Here is a 19,450-nt window from a genome sequence, read left to right on the forward strand (position 1 = left end):
TTCTCACGAAAGTCCTTCAGCTTAAAGGGAACCTGTCATGTCCCAAAATACTATTAACATGCAGAGTGCTAAAGCTGTTCGGCCACTGCAATGAAAGCCAGGCTACCAGGAGGAAATTAACTTTATTCCTCCCGGCAGCCTCCGGCTTTCAGTTATAGAGGCGCGGTTTCAGTCACCGCTCAGTACATTGTGAGCGGCTGCTGTAACATCGCCCCCGCACTGACTGACAGCTGACTTCGCACAGATGCCATACAGAGCCAGCTGTCAGTCAATGCCAGGGTATGGCTATAGCCACCGCTCATTATGTGCTGAGCCATGACTGAGGCTGAGCCTCTATTACTGAAAGCCAGCGGTTGCCAGGAGTAATTAAAGGCGTTTTCCCATGAATGTAAACTGATTGTAATCAATAGATGTTGGAATAATAATAACTTCCACAATTGAATGTGTTTAACCCCTTTAAAGCCCATGACGTACTAATACGCGTCTGTGCCCTGGGCTTTAAGAGCCTGACCCGTATTAGTACGTCATGGCGATCACGCGCGCACACAGGCTGTGCGGGCGCGATCGCCGCCGGGTGTCAGCTGATTGTCACAGCTGACACCCGATACTATGTGCAGGGAGCGGTCCTGCACCGCTCCCAGCACATTAACCCCCGCAGTGCTGCGATCGAAGTCGATCGCAGCATTGCGGAGGCAAGGGGAGGTGATCGCCGATACTCACCTCCTCTTCCGGCTTCCAGTTCTGTCTGCCGCGGCTTCCCGGGTGTTGCCATGACGACCCGATGTCGTCATGACAACATCCGGGTCACCAGACAGCAGGAAGATTGTTTGGACATGCGCAGTGCATCTCCAAACTATCTTCTCCCTGTCCAGCGCTGACAGCCTGTGCCATGCAGGCAATCAGAATAAAAAAAGTGAAAGTCCCATAGTGGGACAAAGTAAAAAACCTGTCTGAAAGTGAAAAAAAAAAAAAATTGTAAAAATATAAAAAATAAAAAAAATAATCCACTAAAAATAAAAATATAATGTACCCATCAATAAATATTATGAAAAACAAACCATAAAAGTACAGATATTTGGTATCGTCGCGTCCGTAACGACCTGACCTAGAAAACTGTTCCACTAGTTAACCCCTTCAGTGAACACGGTAAAAAAAAAAAAAAAGCAAAAAACAATGCTTTATCATCATACCGCCAAACAAAAAATGGAATAACACGCGATCAAAAAGACGAATATAAATAAAAATGGTACCGCTGAAAACGTCATCTCATCCCGCAAAAAACAAGCCGCGATACAGCTCCATCAGCCGAAAAATCAAAAAGTTAGAGCTCTCAGAATAAAGCGATGCAAAAAAATATTTTTTTCTATAAAATAGCTTTTACTGTGTAAAAGCGCCAAAACATAGAAAAACTATATAAATGTGGTACCGCTGTAAACGTACTGACCCGAAGAATAAAGCTATCTTATCAATTTTACCACACCCGGAGCAGAATAAAAAATATAAAAAAAACACAATTCCTGAATTGTTGGTTTTTGTTTATTCTGCCTCCCAAAAATAGGAATAGAAAGCGATCAAAAAATGTCACATGCCTGAAAATGGAACCAATAAAAACGTCAACTCATCCCGCAAAAAAAAAGCCATCACAAGACTCTGTAGGCCAAAATATGGCGATGCAAAAACTAGATTTTACAAAATATGTGTCTTTTAGTGTGTGACAATCAATCATAAAAACCCGATATGATTCTGGTATCGCTGTAATCGCACCGACCCGAAGAATAAAGTAATCTCATCACTTATACCGCAAGAGGAGCAGCGTAAAAAATAAACGCTAGGGCTGGGGTTGGGGTTGTGCTAATGTTAGGGTGGGGCTGTTTTTTTTTTTTCAAAAGTAAAAAAAAAGACGATATGGCGACTAGTGTTGAGCGCAAGTGCTCGCTACTTGAGTTTGCATCGGGTGCTCGGGTATGCACTGAGTATCGCGGGTGCTCGAGTCTCCGCCCCATATGCTTCGCGCCAAAAAAACCTCGCGGGGATTGCCTGCCATGCACGAGCGATCCCCGCATGTTTTTTGGGGGTGTCTAATAACCGTGAAACATCTGGGCGGGGACTCGAGCATTTCACTTGAGCACCCGTGATACATGGTGCATACCTGAGTACCCGTTGCAAACTCGAGTAGCGAGCACTTGCGCTCAAGAGTAATGACAACTTATTCAATATGATGATCTAATGTTATCAAATTCTGTGTCGTACCTCTGGGTTCAAAATGTTCGCTATACCCCTTAATAAAATCCTTGAGGGGTATAGTTTCCAAAATGGGGTCACTTGTGGGGGAGCTCCACTGTTTAGGCACATCAGGGGCTCTCCAAATGCGACATGGTGTCCGCTAACAAATTGAATGGAAAATCGGCTCAAATTGTTAGCGGACACCATATTGCGTTTGGAGAGCCCCTGATGTGCCTAAACAGTGGAGCTCCCCCACAAGTGACCACATTTTGGAAACTAGACCCCCCAATGCACCTATCTAGATGCATAGTGAGCACTTAGAACCCTCAGGTGCTTCACAAATTGATTCGTAAAAATGAAAAAGTGGAAAAAAAAATACTACTTCATTTTTACGAATCAATTTGTGAAGCACCTAGGGGTTCCAAGTTCTCACTATGCATCTAGATAGGTGCCTTGGGGGGGCTAGTTTCTAAAATGGGGTCACTTGTGGGGGAGCTCCACTGTTTAGGCACATCAGGGGCTCTCCAAACACAACATGGCGTCCGCTAATTATTCAAGCAAATTTTACAATCAAAAAGTCAAATGGCGCTCCTTCCCTTCCGAGCCCTGCCGTACGCCCAAACAGTGTTTTTTCCCCACATATGGGGTATCTGCGTGCCCAGGGGAAATTGCACAACAAATTTTGGGGTCCATTTTTTCCTGTTACCCCTGCGAAAATAAAAAAAAATTGGGTCTAAAGTAACATTTTTGTGAAAAAAGTTAAATGTTCATTTTTTTCTTCCACATTCCAAAAATTCCTGTGAAGCACCTGAAGGGTTAATAAAGTTCTTGAATGTGGTTTTGAGCACCTTGAGGGGTGCCGTTTTTAGAATGGTGTCACTTTTGGGGATTTTCTGTCATAAAGACCTCTCAAAGTGACTTCAAATATGATGTGGTCCCTAAAAAAATGGTTTTGTAAATTTTGTTGGAAAAATGAGAAATCGCTGGTCAACTTTTAACCCTTATAGCTCACTAACAAAAAAAAATGTTGGTTCCAAAATTGTGCTGATGTAAAGTAGACATGTGGGAAATGTTATTTATTAACTCTTTTGTGTAACATATCTCTCTGATTTAAGGGCATAAAAATAAAAATTTTCAAAATTGCAAAATTTTCGCCAAATTTCCGTTTTTTTCACAAATAAACGCAAGTGATATCGAAGAAATTTTACCACAATCATGAAGTACAATATGTCACGAAAAAACAATCTCAGAATCAGGTGGATCCGTTGAAGCATTCTAGAGTAATTACCTCATAAAGTGACAGTGGTCAGAATTGTAAAAATTGGCCTGGTCATTAACGTGCAAACCACCTTGGGTTGTAAAGGGGTTAAATAAAATGTTTGTGTGCTGAGATAATCTTATAAATGTGCCCCTGCTGTGTACTGTGTAATGGCTGTGACTTACCGTACGGAACAAGGTCTGATCATACCACAGCTCCTGGGCAGGGGAGGAAGCAAAAGAGTATACAGACATTACAGCACGGGATCACAGCTGATTCTTTCTGTGAGGTAAACCATTTCCCTGCCTGTTTTTAAACAATGTTTTATTTCAAAGAAAGAATCAGCCTTGACCCCCCCTGATGAAATGTCTGTATACTCTTTTGCTTCTCCCCCCGTCCTGGAGCTGTGGTATGATCAGACCATGTCCCTGTACGGTCAGACACAGCCATTACATAGTACACAGCAGGGGCACATTTATAAGATTATCTCAGCACAGGAACATTTTATTTAAACACATCCAATTGTGGAAATTATTATTATTCCAAGATCTATTGATTTAAAATCCACTTTCGTTCGTGGGAAAACCCCTTTAAGTTTATTTCCTACCGGCAGCTGGGCTCTCAGTGCGGTGGCAGCACAGCTTTAGAAAGCGATTAACCTTCAGATTAAACCCCCATTTGCATTGCAGGTTAATAACATTTTGCAAATGTTAGGTTCCCTTTTAAACAAAAGGGATTCTCTCCGATTCACCAAACAAAATCAAAATTCTCATAAAACACCCTAAAGTATTTACAGTCTCTGTATTTGTAGGAGGAGAAAAGGCTCGGCATCTGTACATCCATGAGCCATGTCTTGTACCCTAACCTAAAAACTCGGAGAGTGAGTACCACTAAGCTGTTCCACTCAGCATTTTCAGTACAAATAAATGTATCTAACTGATTTTTTTTTTTGCTCACAAACTTGCAGTTAAATAAGGCATCAACGATAAAGACAAAAAGAATCAAAGTACGCCGGGAAAACAAAGACCGTTCCCATTAATAGTTTATTGGATTTTTTTATTATTGATCAGCTATCTTTACAATAGTTCATCAATATAAAGTCTGTGGGGGTCAGACTCCACTTGGCACCACCACTGATCGACTGACTAAAGGGGGCATCGTATATCAGCCATGTATTATAAAGCAAGCTCTCCAGAAAGCTTTGCCCCTGCGCAGTGTACAGAGCTTTGCCACTTCCTGTGCAGCGCAGCCCCTTCAGTCTGCTGATCTGTGCAGAGGTCTTCAGTCTAACCTCCACTGATCTAAAATTGATGACCTATGATAAGTATCGGGTCCCCCTTACACATTAGATTGACAGTGGCCAAACCCACCAATAACGGCTAGCCTCAGTCTATGGGGCCTCCTTGACTCTTCATGACAGATGGTTCAAACTACCAACCTTTTTTTTTTTTTGGACAGTTGACTGCAGAGAAGTCTGGCAGTGTCTCTCTCAAGAACGAGAACACTTCTCTGAGATGGCTGCTAGCCTAACCCATTGGTCAGCCAATAGCCATCTTTTGTGTATGGGGCCCTTAAAGTGTAACCATTGTTTTAATTTTTTTTTCTACATATAAATGGTACACATTAAAGCAGATTTATCACATAACATATTACAAAGTTCCTATTTCCGTGTGTACTATTGATTTATAAAATGAAAATTAAAACAACGTTTACTCAAGTCGTCAATATAAGAACCTACGAATCTCCCAATCGGATGTAAAATGGCTCATAATTATCTACTCACGTGCAGGGCTGTGGAGTCGGAGTCGGTATAAAATGGACTGACTCCAACTCCTACAATATATAATAAATTGGGTACAGTAGTTCAATGCAGTTTGTGGGGAATATTTTTACATAAGAATTTGGTAAAGTTATGAAATGTCCTATAAATGTCTGTCCTATTCCTGATCTAAGGGTCTAGACTTTTAGCTGAGATGAATCTGTGCTACAGTAAATTTATCACTTAAACATGAGTCATGTATGAGGGAGTCGGAGTCATGGAAATGTCGGAGGTTTGGCTCACAGACTCTGCAGTCCTGCTCATGTGTCCTGTTATTTGTATACAGGGCACATCTGAAAACTTAGGAGCCCCCCCCCCCTCAACCAGTTCTTTACGTTTTAAGGTTAAGTTCCCACAATGAGTTTTCAGTGAGTTTTTGAAGCTGTTGTGTGGATTTTCCCCATAGACTTGCATTAGATAAAAAAAAATAAAAAAAATTTGCAGGTAAAAAAACGCATTTGCATTTCTAGTGCGATTTCACTTCCGAAGCGCGCTAAAATTACATATGGTCTGCACATGAATGTATCAGTTTTTTCTAAAGGCCAAATACCAGGAGGTATCAAACACAAAGCAGTTTTATTTACGTTAGATACCAACAAGAAGCAAAAACCATAGCGTAAAAACCGCAATGAAAAAACGCAAGTAACCTAATTTATATACTATGTGCAGAAATGCTGCAGAAAATCTAGAAAAGTCACCAAAAGCTCATTGTGGGAACGTACCCTAATTGGAAAATAGCCCAGTGTGTGATTTTTTTTTTTTATTGTTACAATGCTGCTGCTCAAACCGAACCAAACGGCATCCACTATAGTTTCTTGGGTCCGCTTGGACCTGTGACTGTTACATGGTGGCCCAATTACTGGCCAGCTTTCCATGGAGACCCGAACACTAATGTGAATCCAGCCTTCCTTGCTTTATTTCACTTTGTATGTCTTATGTTCTCTTACTTCTTATTCCTGTTGGGAAATATCCTTTAAAATACTATTGAATGTTTTGTCTTTTGATGTATCCCTACTAGAATAATATCATCTGCCGATTCCTGGTACATGACTAGACCGTGTATGTAGATGTAGGCAATCACAATGTGTACACTGCAGTTTGCTTCTGTTTATTGGTTTCATGTGTTTTTTTTCATTGTTTCTTTTTCTCTTCTCTCATGGGCTTATTCCAATGGTGTAGAGGCGAAATCCTAGCCACGGACATGCCAGGAAGAGAGCCAAGGTAGATCACCCACAGCTATTGCTCCTCTTGTCCTTATTTCATTTTCACACCTTTGTTGTAGAGCTGGTTTATGTGGTTTTCATAGTTCTTGAGTTGTTTGGCATGTTCACTCCTATGTAGACTAAAATGATATGCAGTCAGGTTAAAGCCTAGGATCTCCATCCCATCTCCAGAAACCTTTTATCTGGAAGGAGTCGTATAAAAAGTTGTACGTTTTACCATACATGAAGAAATTGCCAAAAAATTGGAAAAAAAGATTTGGTAGTCTGTCTTCTATCTTATGATCATTTCCACAGTTCTAGTGCTGTAAGAGCGCGCAGATCATTACTGCAGGCTCATTTCTTATAAATCCCTATGATCACTAGAATAAAGGGGTTTCCATGCTCTTTAGATCACTGTACCCCTTAATCTATCGGCCTCTCTTTAATTCACTCAAAAAATAACTGGCCTTATAATTGCAATATGGTCTATGACCCATCTTCTTTTCGAAGCTGGTGGACACGGAGGGGCAGCCCCTTTTGATGTGACAAAGGCTGGAGATCTCCGTGCTCATATGCCATGTACATGTTACTGTCTAGATATTTTATGCAGCTTTGCATTTAAAAAGTGTGATGCCCTTCATAAACCAGATCAGTTTGTGTCCCTCTTGTGTTGGAGATGTGCCTTGTTGACAGGATCTTTCTTCCACCTATTCTGGGACTTCTCGCTGATAAGACCACTTTGGACAAATGTACAAACTTTGATTAAACAAATCTTTTGATTTAGACCCTTCATTACATCTTCAACACTTCTAACTTAATATTTTCCCGCAAAATATATCTAAAAGAACGGTCCGACTTCTACACATAATTGACGGCCACAGGATGTTTAATAGCTTCACATTGGAAACAAACCTCTCCCCTGTCTATGTATGACATTCAACGTTTCTGATATCTTTGATCCTGGTGTATATTGCACTGTTCTGAATGATGAAACGGTCGAGAGGTTCAACCTCATTTGGTCCCCATGGGACACCTTTTGGGTATTTCTGAATATTTAGGAACTTTATTCACTAGGTCATATATCTCCCCCAACCTCTAACACCTTTACTAATTCTATTTCCTTTCTGGCTATTTGTGTGTCTCATATGGCGCCCTTTTGTTTTTTAGTTTGTTATATATATAAGAAATTTGTATATCACAAAGCTGATTTACTCTGTTTTCATTGTAATCTGCTAATATTTATTCCTTTTTCCCCAAGTCTGTTACTTGTTGAATATGAAAATCTTTCAATAAAAATTGAATAGGAATGAATGAATATTTTTTTTCTTTAGTCAAACTCAAAGTTAAAATTGGTGAGAAGCTTAGCTGTATGTGAAGAGTCATCTGGACCCTTTGTGGATGGCCCCTTGGAACTTCAGGTAAAATTGTGGGTCTATGAAGATTTTTAATCTGCATTTTAATATCGGTTAATCTTTTATAGTAGTAATTTTAGTTTCAGTAGTTCAATGTGAAGCTTTAGACTCAGACTGTACATGTGGTGCCTTGCTTAAAGGGAGACTGTTGCATAGAAATGTTACTACACTGTGAATGAAGTCCCTGGGGCTGGTAGGATGGGACATCATTTTACTTTTTACACTGTTATTGTAGAGTTTGATTCCTATGTCTGTAATCATTTATCAAAAACTAGAATGGATCCCAGGACATGGAAGCAGGGCAACAGTCTCTTTTTCCAAGAGTTGGGAACTAGCAGCGTCGTTCTCCTTTAAGGCTATGTGCCCACGATGCAGAAATGCTCCGGATTTTTTCCGGAGCATTAATGCATCTCCCTGGCAGAAAAAACGCATGCGGATTGTACATGCGTTTTTTCTGCCAGGTAAAAGCGTTTGTGAAGCGTTTTTGCATGCATTTCCGCATGCGGGTTGTCAAGCGGTTTTCCAAGCGATTTTAGCATCACTTGAAAAGTGCTTGACAACTTGGTCACACTATATAAATCCGTGCAAGTTGGTCATGTTGTGTGACCAAGTAACAATGCAGCATCAGTTATTTAAAAAAAAAAAAAAGAGAGTAAAAATGTCAAAAAATAAAAAAAACATTATACTCCCCTTCCGATGGCCCCCGGTCTCCTCCTCCGGTGCGCCGGTGTCTTCGGCTGCTCGCGGTACTCTAAAAAGGACCTTCCATGACTTCATTTAGTCATGTGACAGGTCACGCGACCTCTGACGTCAGCGGTTGCGTGACCTGTCACATGACTAAAATGATGTCTTGGAAGGTCCTTTTGACACCACCAGGAGCAAACAGGGGGCAATCAGGTGGTGAGTATAGGTTTTTTTATTTTTTTTTTAATTTTATTCTTTTTTAACTACAGGTACTGTTGTACCTGGGTCTGGAGGAGAGTCTCCTCTTCTCCAGGCCCGGCTACCGTTCGCGCATTGAATCGCATAACATCCGCATGCATACTTGTATGTAAGCGGATGTTATGCGGCTCAATGATCATCTATGGCAGCTAAAACGCAGCGATTCCGCAAAATTAATGGACTTGCTGCGGATTTTTCCGCAATGATAATCCGCAGTGGAAATTTCCGCAGCATGTGCACATCACATTTGGATTATCATTGGGGACCATTGCAGACCTATTAACAAGCGTTTTTTAAGCGTTTCCGCGGCTGAAATTACACTGCGGAAACGCTTAAAAACCGCATAGTGGGCACGCAGCCTAAGCCTCACTCAGATGTCTGTTGCAAGTACGTGTTGCATCCATTTTTTTTTTTTCACGGATAGAACATGTTCCCATTATAATCTATGGTGCTATACACTTGTCCGTGCATTTACACAGAACGTGTGTCCTTACAAAACACTCGGAGACTTGTCCATTTTTTTTTCCGGGCGCACGGATGAGAAGGGCCATTACAAGTCTATGAGTCCATGTAAAACATGTACAGCACACGGATGGCATCAGTGTACAGTATGTGTACTGTATGTTAATACATGCAAAGGAGAAGCTGTCATTTATCCATCCATGAAAAACAGACTCACTGGTGGTAAAAAAAAATGGGCACACGGAACATACGCTGATGATATACTGATCCCAAAACACTGACACCGGCACCATTTTTTCACACACATGTTTAAACACTGACTATTGAGTGAGGCCTTATATACACATTAAACCTTCATGAGTTTTCAGTGGGGATCAAGGAAGTGGCGTGCATGGGTTTCGGTAGGAACATAAAAATCCGGTATTGTCTAACCTGTACTCTTAGTGGACTTGTGCATGAAGTTTTAAACCATGTTTTGGTTTATACCCATAAAGGGGCATTGGGCCTTTTAATGGAAATCTGCATGTCTCCAATCTCCTAATGAGGTTTCTTTTTTTTCTGTATAATTCTGAACCTTTTGTTTAATAGTAGTATAACTCGGGAGAGATAATTGAAGAAAATGATGCCCCCACAACTCGCCCCATACTGCTGTGTGCCATGTACGCTGTGTAATTGCGCTTTATTCTATGCAGGATGTCATTCAGTTGCATATCAGCTGTCCGTCTGATAAGGAGGAGAAGTCCTGCAAAGATGGGTCTGAGAAGGAGGAAAAAAGTAAAGAGAAGGGGCCAAAGAAAATGTTGTCTAGAGGTTTGTATGCAGTTCTATCAAGTGTCTGCAGAGAATGATGTGATGGAGCTGAATTTGAGGGTCTGGGACAGGTTTTGGTTTTATGGAGTTTTACCAACTCCTTCAACGCGCCTACCGTGATTTGTTGCAGTAGCTAAATCTGTCGTAGCCCGTTCGTTCTAGGGATTGATGTTGGTTAAGGCGTCACTGCTTCAGGCCGCAGTAATTTTCTTCAACAGCCTAAACCAATGGAACAATTTGCAGCTCTTCAAATATTTGACACTTCTAATTGTGCTTTTCAAAAATAAATGTAAACTACTGACCAATATACTGGCTTGTGAAAGGGGGCTTAAATTGGTATTCAAGGTCGGACATGAAATCAGGACACAGGCCCTAATTCATGAAGCTGTGAATCTGGAGCGACTGTCGAGTGGCGCATGCATCCGTACACTTCGCCAGTAATCTGGTGTAGAGAAGGCTACAGCTCGTCATGAATTACCTGTGGCGCCACACTCCATCATGCCAAAAACTGCTAAATTTGGGCGCAACTAAATTTTGCAACTTTTCACAGCTCGCATGCGATGTGCGTACTTGCAGTCAAGTGCCGACAGATTTCTCTTACACTTCTCTCAATGTAGCAAAGTTAGAAAAAAGTATCGAAGGATGCGTCAAATCTTTCCTCCGCATCTTCAGGCTGTCTAGTCAACATTTGTACTGTCTGAATAGTGAACAGGGTTAGTAAATCTGCTGCAATATTTTACAACATGCCTTGCTTCCTTAAACGTCTTATTCCATAATGATTTTCTTTTTCTTTTTGCAGATTCTAGTCAAGAGTACACAGACTCTACTGGAATAGACGTGCATGAATTTTTAGTGAACACACTGAAGAATAACCCAAGGTATTTATTATATTTCAGATTATTTTTCTTCTGCATATGGTGTTGTCATATATAATAAATAGTAGAAGCTTTTTTTTCTTACTAAAACAGTCCTAGATTTTGAGGATCATTCTGGCCTCTGCACAACAGATCTCTATTAAGCGGCTTCCTAGTTCTATTTCGGTGACGTACCCTGGGGCAGTAGTGCTGGTCTTTGTTTGCAGTGTATGCAGTAGATGGATGGTCACATAATGAAGAGGGGCCTCTATGTCCTAAGTGGCCATACTCACAATGTGTCAGCTACAATCCTGTTGTAATTTTCCTATGTCTGTGTGTCTCGGTCTATCCTGTACTGTTATCCTAATGTTTCTCTGTCTGTCACTAGTCCTCACAAATAGCACATTTTGTGGCTCTTCTCCCAGTTTTACAGGTGGATCATTTATTATTAGCGCACTGGTGGTGGTTATAGCAACTGTTCTTTTGGATGTAATGTGTAAAGCATGTTGTTCTGTGACGCCTGAAGACATGTTTGAATACTTGTTCACGAGTTCTGCTACACTTGATAGATTTGCAAAATGTTGACTCTCAACTAGAGGGAATGTGTCATGAAAAAATGACCTATTGTTTAAAGAGTATTGCGTTGCCCTGTTATACTGGCCACATCATGGAATAGTGGCTGCAGAGCGGAGTTAAATTTTAGTTACTATTTTTTATTTTCTTCTCTCCGTTATGGATATATTAGCATGTAAAATAGAGCTTATTTTAACCCCTTAAAAGCCCAAGGCGTACTAATACATACCTGCACCCTGGGCTTTAAGAGCCAAGTTCGTATTAGTACTAGTGTTGAGCGAGCACTAAAGTGCTCGGGTGCTCAAAGCTCGGGCCGAGCTCGCCGTGATACTCGGGTGCTCGACCCGAGCAACGAGCCCAATGTTAGTCTATGGGAGACTCAAGCATTTTTGCGGCGGCTCCCCCGGCAGTCTGTAGAAAGCCTAAAAAGTGCCCAAAACGATAGTGACAGTGCTCAAATGACATGGAGACAGCATAGGGGTTCGCCCCTGGAAGCATTTCTGACCCCCAGGTCACTGCTGTCAACAACGTGGTCAGAGGTATTAAGCCACTTTTACGGGCTCACAATAAAACGTTCAAAAACGAAAGTGAAACTTTTTTCCTGTGAAATATGTTAAGGATAGTGTTGAGCGATACCTTCCGATATCAGGAAATATCGTATCGGATTGGATCGGACCGATACCCAAAAAGTATCGGATATCGCCGATTCCGATACAGGAAACCAATGCAAGTCAATGGGACACAAATATCGGAATGAAAATAAACCCTTTCTTTCCTTGTAGGTTAATTCTACATGAAGTAAAACAACTAAGAATAATGTAGAATGTATTACGCGAAAAGCCGGCAATTCATCAGCGGCATACACCGGTACCCACAATTTACAACAGAAAGACTAGAGCTTCACACATAGATTAGATAGATAGAAACATGTCAGTCGCATATATATGAAGTACAGTGACAGTTGCTTACTGTACTTGTCATTTAGTGTAAAGGATTTATTTAAAAATATAATAGTGTTTTCATGCACCGTCTCTTTAAAAAAGCCGGCCGGCAATTCAGCATCTGTACCCAACAATTTAGAATAGAAGGAATAGAGAATCACACATAGATTATATAGATAGAAACATGTCAGTCACATATATATGAAGTACAGTGACAGTGTTGATTACTGTACTTGTCATTTAGTGTTAAAATAAAGGATTTATTTAAAAAAAAATTGGCGTGGGGTTCCCCGTAATTTTAGTCTCTAGCGGAGGTTAAGCAGACGGCTGGGGCAGATGTTTGAAGCCTGGGAAGGGGGTAATACCCACGGAGCTTCCCAGGCTACTAATATCAGCCCCCAGCTGAATACCTAGCCTTTACTAGCTATTAAAATGGGGACCCCCTCAAAAAAACGACGTGGGGTCCCCCCTAATTTAATAGCTAGCAAAGGCTAGGCAGACAGCTGGGGGCTGATATTAATAGCCCAGGAAGGGTGCCATGAATATTGGCCCCCTCCCAGGCTAGAAACACCAGCCGTCAGCCGCCCCAGAAATGGCGCATCCATAGGATGCGCCAATTCTGGCACTTAGCCTCGCTCTTCCCACTGCCCTGTAGCGGTGGCAGTGGGGTAATAGGGTTGGGGTTGATGTCGGCTTATAATGCCAGCTGACATCAAGCCCAGGTTAGTAATGGAGAGGCGTCTATAAGACACCCCCATTACTAACCCCATAGTCAAAGTTAAAAAAAAAAACACAAACACCCAGAATAAAGTCCTTTAATTGAAATTAACACACAATTCTTTATTGTTCTAAATTAAACTATACTTACCATCACGCCCATTCCAGCTGAAGCCAACGATCTCCTGCAATAAAAGAAAAATAATAAAGCAACCTCATCCTTACCTTTCCATGGTTCCCAGGACAGCTCCAGCTCTGCTACATCGAGATGACAGGCTGGACCGCAGCAGAACGCTGCCATCCAGCCTGTCATCCCGCAGACACTGAGAAGCGCAGGCTTGCTTGCGCTCCTCAGTGTCTCTCTGTGACGGGCATAAAGATGAGCCGAGGTCATGTCCAATGAACTCGGCTCACCTCATGCACGTCACTGACAGCGTGGGGAAATTCTCCTGCACTCAGCGCTTCAGCGTGAGAATTTTCCCACGCTGTCAGTGACGTGCATGAGGTGAGCTGAGTTCATTGGACATGACCTCGGCTCATCTTTATGCCATCACAGAGAGACACTGAGGAGCGCAAGCATGCCTGCGCTTCTCAGTGTCTGCGGGATGACAGGCTGGATGGCAGCATTCTGCTGCGGTCCAGCCTGTCATCTCGATGTAGCAGAGCTGAAGCTGTCGTGGGAACCATGGAAAGGTAAGGATGATGTTGCTTTATTATTTTTCTTTTATTGCAGGAGATCGTTGGCTTCAGCTGGAATGGGTGTGATGGTAAGTATAGTTTAATTTAGAACAATAAAGAATTGTGTGTTTATTTCAATTAAAGGACTTTTTTCTGGGTGTTGTGTTTTTTTTAAATACTTTACTAGAAATTCATGGTGGTCATGTCTAATATTGGCATGACCCCATGAATTTCGGGCTTAGGGCCAGCTGATAATGCCAAGCTGGCCTTAACCCCTTTATTACCCAGTGAGCCACCGCACCAGGGCCCTGGATGAGTTGGGTACAGCGCCAGAAGATGGCGCTTCTATGAACGCGCCATTTTCCGGGGTGGCTGCGGACTGCAATTTGCAGCGGGTGGGGCCCAGAAAGCTTGGGCCTCCCTGCGCTGCGGATTCCAGCCCCCAGCTGCCTAGCTGTACCTGGCTGGACACAAAAATAGGGCGAAGCCCCACGTATTTTTTTTTTTAATTATTTCATGAAATTCATGAAATAATTAAGAAAAAAAGGCCTTCCCTATATTGTTGTGTCCGGCCAGGTACAAATAGGCAGCTGGTGGTTGGGGGCAGCCCGTTCCTGCCTGCTGTACCTGGCTGGACACAAATATAGGGCGAAGCCCCACATCAATTTTCTTTTAAATTATTTCATGAATTTCCTGAAATAATTTAAAAAAAATTGACGTGGGGCTTCGCACTATATTTGTGTCCAGCCAGGTACAACTAGACAGCTGGGGGATGGAATCTGCAGCGCAGGGAGGCCCAAGCTTTCTGCCCCCCCGGTGCAAATTGCAGTCCGCAGCCACCCCGGAAAATGGCGCGTTCATAGAAGCTGGATGCTGTACCTGGCTGGCATACAAAAATATGGCAAAGCCCACGTCAAAATTTTTGGCAAAAATTAATTAAAAAATAAATAATAATTTAGGGACTGCATCTTTATTAACTCCTCAAATGTCATTTAGTGTTAAAATAAAGGATTTATTTAAAAAAAAATTGGCGTGGGGATCCCCCATAATTTTAGGCTCTAGCGGAGGTTAAGCAGACGGCTGGGGCAGATGTTTGAAGCCTGGGAAGGGGGTAATACCCACGGAGCTTCCCAGGCTACTAATATCAGCCCCCAGCTGAATACCTAGCCTTTACTAGCTATTAAAATGGGGGACCCCCTCAAAAAAATGACGTGGGGTCCCCCCTAATTTAATAGCTAGCAAAGGCTAGGCATACAGCTGGGGGCTGATATTAATAGCCCAGGAAGGGTGCCATGAATATTGGCCCCCTCCCAGGCTAGAAACACCAGCTGTCAGCCGCCCCAGAAATGGCGCATCCATAGGATGCGCCAACTCTGGCACTTAGCCTCGCTCTTCCACGCTGCCCTGGTGCGGTGGCAGGGGGTAATAGAGCTGGGGTTCATGTCAGCGCCAGCTGCTATGAAGCCCAGGTTAGTATTGATGGGCGTCTATAAGACACCCCCATTACTAACCTACAAAGTGTTAAAAAGAAAAAACACACACTACACCCAGAAAAAAATAATTTATTTGAAATAAAACACACAATTTTATTTAATTCTTAGTTTACTAAAAAAAAAATAGTTACCTGTCCACGTTCCTGTGCTGATCTCCCATGCACAGCTGTCACATCTGGAGATGGTGACAGCTGTGCATGGCTGCTGTAAGCTCACGCTGCCGGGAACACGTCCACTCCCGGCAGCGGGAGCCACTGACTGAGGTCACCGGAGTGCATTCAGGCAGCGCAGCTCCGGAGACCTCCTTTACGGCACTGCTGTACCGTGGGAATTTCTCACGATACAGCAGGGCCGTAAAAGAGCTAACCGGAGCAGCGCTGCCTGAACTCCGGCGAACCCTTACGGCCCCATCATTCTAGCGGCGGCAGCGGTTCAGAGCGGTCACATTCTATGTGGCTGCTCTAAACTGGAGATCTTCGTGGGACACTCGTGAACTACTACGGAGGGGTAAGGATAAGGTTGTGGTTTATTATTTTATATTTTATTACAGGAGATCGATGGCTTCGGGGAATTAGGTGTCTAGGTGAGTATAGGTGTAGTTTTTTATTTTTTACTTTATTTTAGGTGGAGATCGGCGGGGACAGGTAATGTATGAACTAATTTATTGTAGGTAACCACTGGCCACCAATGACATGTATTTAAAATTTATTGGGGACACAGTAGGGCAATTTAAATAGCAGGATCAGGCTGATGGGAACTACTGCTCCCATTGAGCTGATCCTGCTGGCACGAGTGGACGGGGGACAGACATAGGCCGATGGGAGTAGTAGTGTCACATCGGCCTATGTCTGCCTGCACGCACACATCCCGCACAAACCTCGCACACATCCCGCGCACACTCGCGGACGCCGCGCAGACACCCACACACACCAATCATGACGGGCTGATCGTCTGGGAGGTGACGCTGTGCGGCCAGCCAATCACTGTAATGCCCACAAACAACATGGCTGCGGCATTACAGTGACTGGCTGGCAATCCCTGCATGTTCATTGGCTCTGTAAAGAGCACCAAACATGCAGGGCGGAGACCCGAGCTCCCGCCCGAGTAACCCGGAAATGCTCGGTGCTCGCCGAACATCCCGAGTAGCGTGATGCTCGGGCGAGTACCGAGCAGTGTCGAGCATGTTCGCTCAACACTAATTAGTACGTGACGACGTGCCAATGTGACAACATCCGGGTCACCAGACAGCAGGAAGATACTTTGGTCATGCGCAGTGCATGACCAAAGTATCTTCTGCATCTGCAGCGCTGGCAGCCTGTATAGCACAAAGATGGTGCTCCATCCCTATGCTATACAGGCGATCAGAGTAAAAAAAAAGTGAAAGTCCCATAGTGGGACAAAGTATAAAAGTAAAAAAAGAGTTAAAAAAATGAAAAACGAAATAATTCACCAAAAAAACTAAATATAATGTACCCATCAATAAATATTATGGGGAAAAAAAAAAACAATAAGTACACACATTTGGTATCGCCGCGTCCCTCCGGAATGACCTGACCTATAAAACTGTCCCACTAGTTAACCCCTTTAGTGAACACGGTAAAAAAGATAACTAAAAAACGAAGCAAACAACAATGCTTTATCATCATACCGCCAAACAAAAAATGGAATAACACGTGATCGAAAAGACTAATATAAATAAAAATGGTACCGCTGAAAACGTCATCTTGTCCTGCAAAAAACAAGCTGCCATACAGCTCCAACAACCGAAAAATAAGTTATAGCTCTCAGAGTAAAGCGATGCAAAAAAATATTTTTTTTCTATAAAATAACTTTTACTGTGTAAAAGCGCCAAAACATAGAAAAACGATATGAATGTGGTACTGCTGTAAATGTACTGACCCGAAGAATAAAGCTGCCTTATCAATTTTACCACATGCGGAACAGCATAAAAAAAGAAAAAAAAAAAAAATTCCTGAATCGTTGGTTTTTGTTTATTCTGCCTCCCGAAAATCTGAATAGAAAGCGATCAAAAACTATCACGTGCCTGAAAATGGTACCAATAAAAACGTCAACTCATCCCGCAAAAAACAAGCAGTCACATGACTGTCGGCCAAAATATGGAAAAATTATAGCTCTCAAAATATGGCGATGCAAAAACTAGATTTTACAAAAAATGCGTCTTTTAGTGTGTGACAGCTGTCAATCATAAAAACCTGATATGATTCTGGTATCGCTGTAATCACACTGACCCGAAGAATAAAGTCGTCTAATCACTTATACCGCACAAGGAACGGCGTAAAAAATAAACGTTGGGGGTTGGGCTAGCGGTAGGATTGGGCCTAGGGTTGGGTTAGGTTAGGTTAGGCTAGGGTTGGGGTTGGGCTAACGCTAGGGTTGGGTTGGGGTTAGGGTTGGGGTTGGGCTGGGGTTGAGGTTGGGCTGGGGTTGAGGTTGGGCTGGGGTTGCGGTTCGGTTGGGGTTGGGATTTTTTTCAAAAGTAAAAAAAGACGATATGGCGACTAGTGTTGAGATCAAGTGCTCTCTACTTGAGTTTGCATCGGGTGCTCGGGTATGCACGGAGTATTGTGGGTGCTCGAGTGGGATGCTCGAGTCTCTGCCCCATATGCTTCGCGGCCAAAAAAAACTTGCGGGTATTGCCTGCCATGCACGAGCCATCTCTTCATGATTTTTTTGGGGTGTCTAATAACCGTGAAACATTCACTGTATTTTCCCCACATATGGGGTATTGGCGTACTCAGGAGAAATTGCACAAAAGTTTTTGGGGTCCATTTTCTCCTCGTGAAAATAAAAAAATTGGGGCTAAAACATCATTTTCGTGGAAAACGTTTGATTTTTTTATTTTTTTTATTTTCACGGCTCCATGTTATAAACTTCTGTAAAGCACTTGGGAGTTCAGGGTGCTCACCAGAAATCTAGATAAGTTCCCTGAGGGGGTCTAGTTTCCAAAATGGTGTCAATTGTGGGGGGGTTTCCACTGTTTAGGCACATCAGGGGCTCTCGAAACGCAACATGGCGCCCGCATATTATTCAAGCAAATTTTACACTCAAAAAGTTAAATTTAATTGTTATTACTTATCTCACATTGAGAAACCTGTTTTAAGTTATCGTGGAGATGTGTCCTTTTTTTAACCTGTATGTTGCTGCATGCTAGTCATTGTTCAACATTATACAGGGTAAGACATAGAGATTTTTCAATGTGTGTGCCTAACTCCTTCTTGAGCTTAAATTATGTATAGGACATAAACTATAACCTATTGTGATTGATGGATCTTGTAATATCAGCGGTGTATAGAGGTTTTACCGGTCATTGTAATCCTACATGTGATGATAATGAGGCTGCTGAAAAGTCTTCTGTCAAGTACAGGAACTGCGAGTTTAAAATTGGCCCCATTGACCAGGGTGAAAATTGCAAGTTTTTTTTTTTTTTTTAAATCGCGATCCTAAAAAAAAATATAGATAGATAATTTTTTTCCTTAGATGACACGTTATAAAGGGTCTCACCATATCTCTCACTCCTCCCTCTGCTGAGGTAAGAGGGGGATGGTTGATTTAGATTAGATTCTAAGGCTGTGTGCCCACGTAGCATTTTTCAAGCGTTTTTGATGCGGAATTTCCGCAGCGTAAACGCTTGAAAAACGCTTGGTAACACGCACCCCATGGTCCCCAATGGGATTCCGCAAGTTCTATGCACATGCTGCGGATTTTTCCGCAGCGTTTATGCTGCGTTCAAAAATCCGCAGCATGTCATTTAATTTTGCGTTTCCGCAAGCAGAATTGCCTTTGTTCAATGCATAAAAAACGCAAGGCAATTCCGCATGTGGAAAACGCGTGATAAACGCGCGAAAAACGCGCGATAAACGCGTGCGGAATTCCGCATGCGTTTTTCCGGGAGAGGACTTGCATTTATGCAGCAGAAATTTTCTGCTTCATAAATGCAACGTGGGCACATAGCCTAAGGCTGTGTTCACACGATGCGTATTTCATGCGTTTCCGCGGCGTTTTTGCAGTTGCGTAAACGCCGCGGAAACGCATGAAAAACGCATGG

General features: G+C 42.6%; 1 protein-coding gene across 12 annotated transcripts in view; it reads left to right on the plus strand.

The window, feature by feature from the left end:
• Positions 1-19,450, plus strand: part of R3HDM2 (R3H domain containing 2) — a 162,579-nt gene that overhangs the window by 87,192 nt on the left and 55,937 nt on the right. For 8 of the 12 annotated variants that reach the window (XM_073663326.1, XM_073663327.1, XM_073663325.1 and 5 more), the window contains 5 exons: positions 4,293-4,361; positions 6,480-6,521; positions 7,834-7,920; positions 10,011-10,128; positions 10,928-11,006. In XM_073663326.1, coding sequence (XP_073519427.1) covers positions 4,293-4,361; positions 6,480-6,521; positions 7,834-7,920; positions 10,011-10,128; positions 10,928-11,006 — 395 coding nt within the window. The remainder of the gene's footprint in view (positions 1-4,292; positions 4,362-6,479; positions 6,522-7,833; positions 7,921-10,010; positions 10,129-10,927; positions 11,007-19,450) is intronic. The other 4 variants (XM_073663330.1, XM_073663334.1, XM_073663332.1 and 1 more) reach the window with 1 other exon arrangement.

Source organism: Phyllobates terribilis, unplaced genomic scaffold (assembly GCF_046119375.1).
Source record: "Phyllobates terribilis strain yellow unplaced genomic scaffold, ASM4611937v1 Scaffold_2__4_contigs__length_985480577, whole genome shotgun sequence".
NCBI lineage: Eukaryota > Metazoa > Chordata > Amphibia > Anura > Dendrobatidae > Phyllobates > Phyllobates terribilis.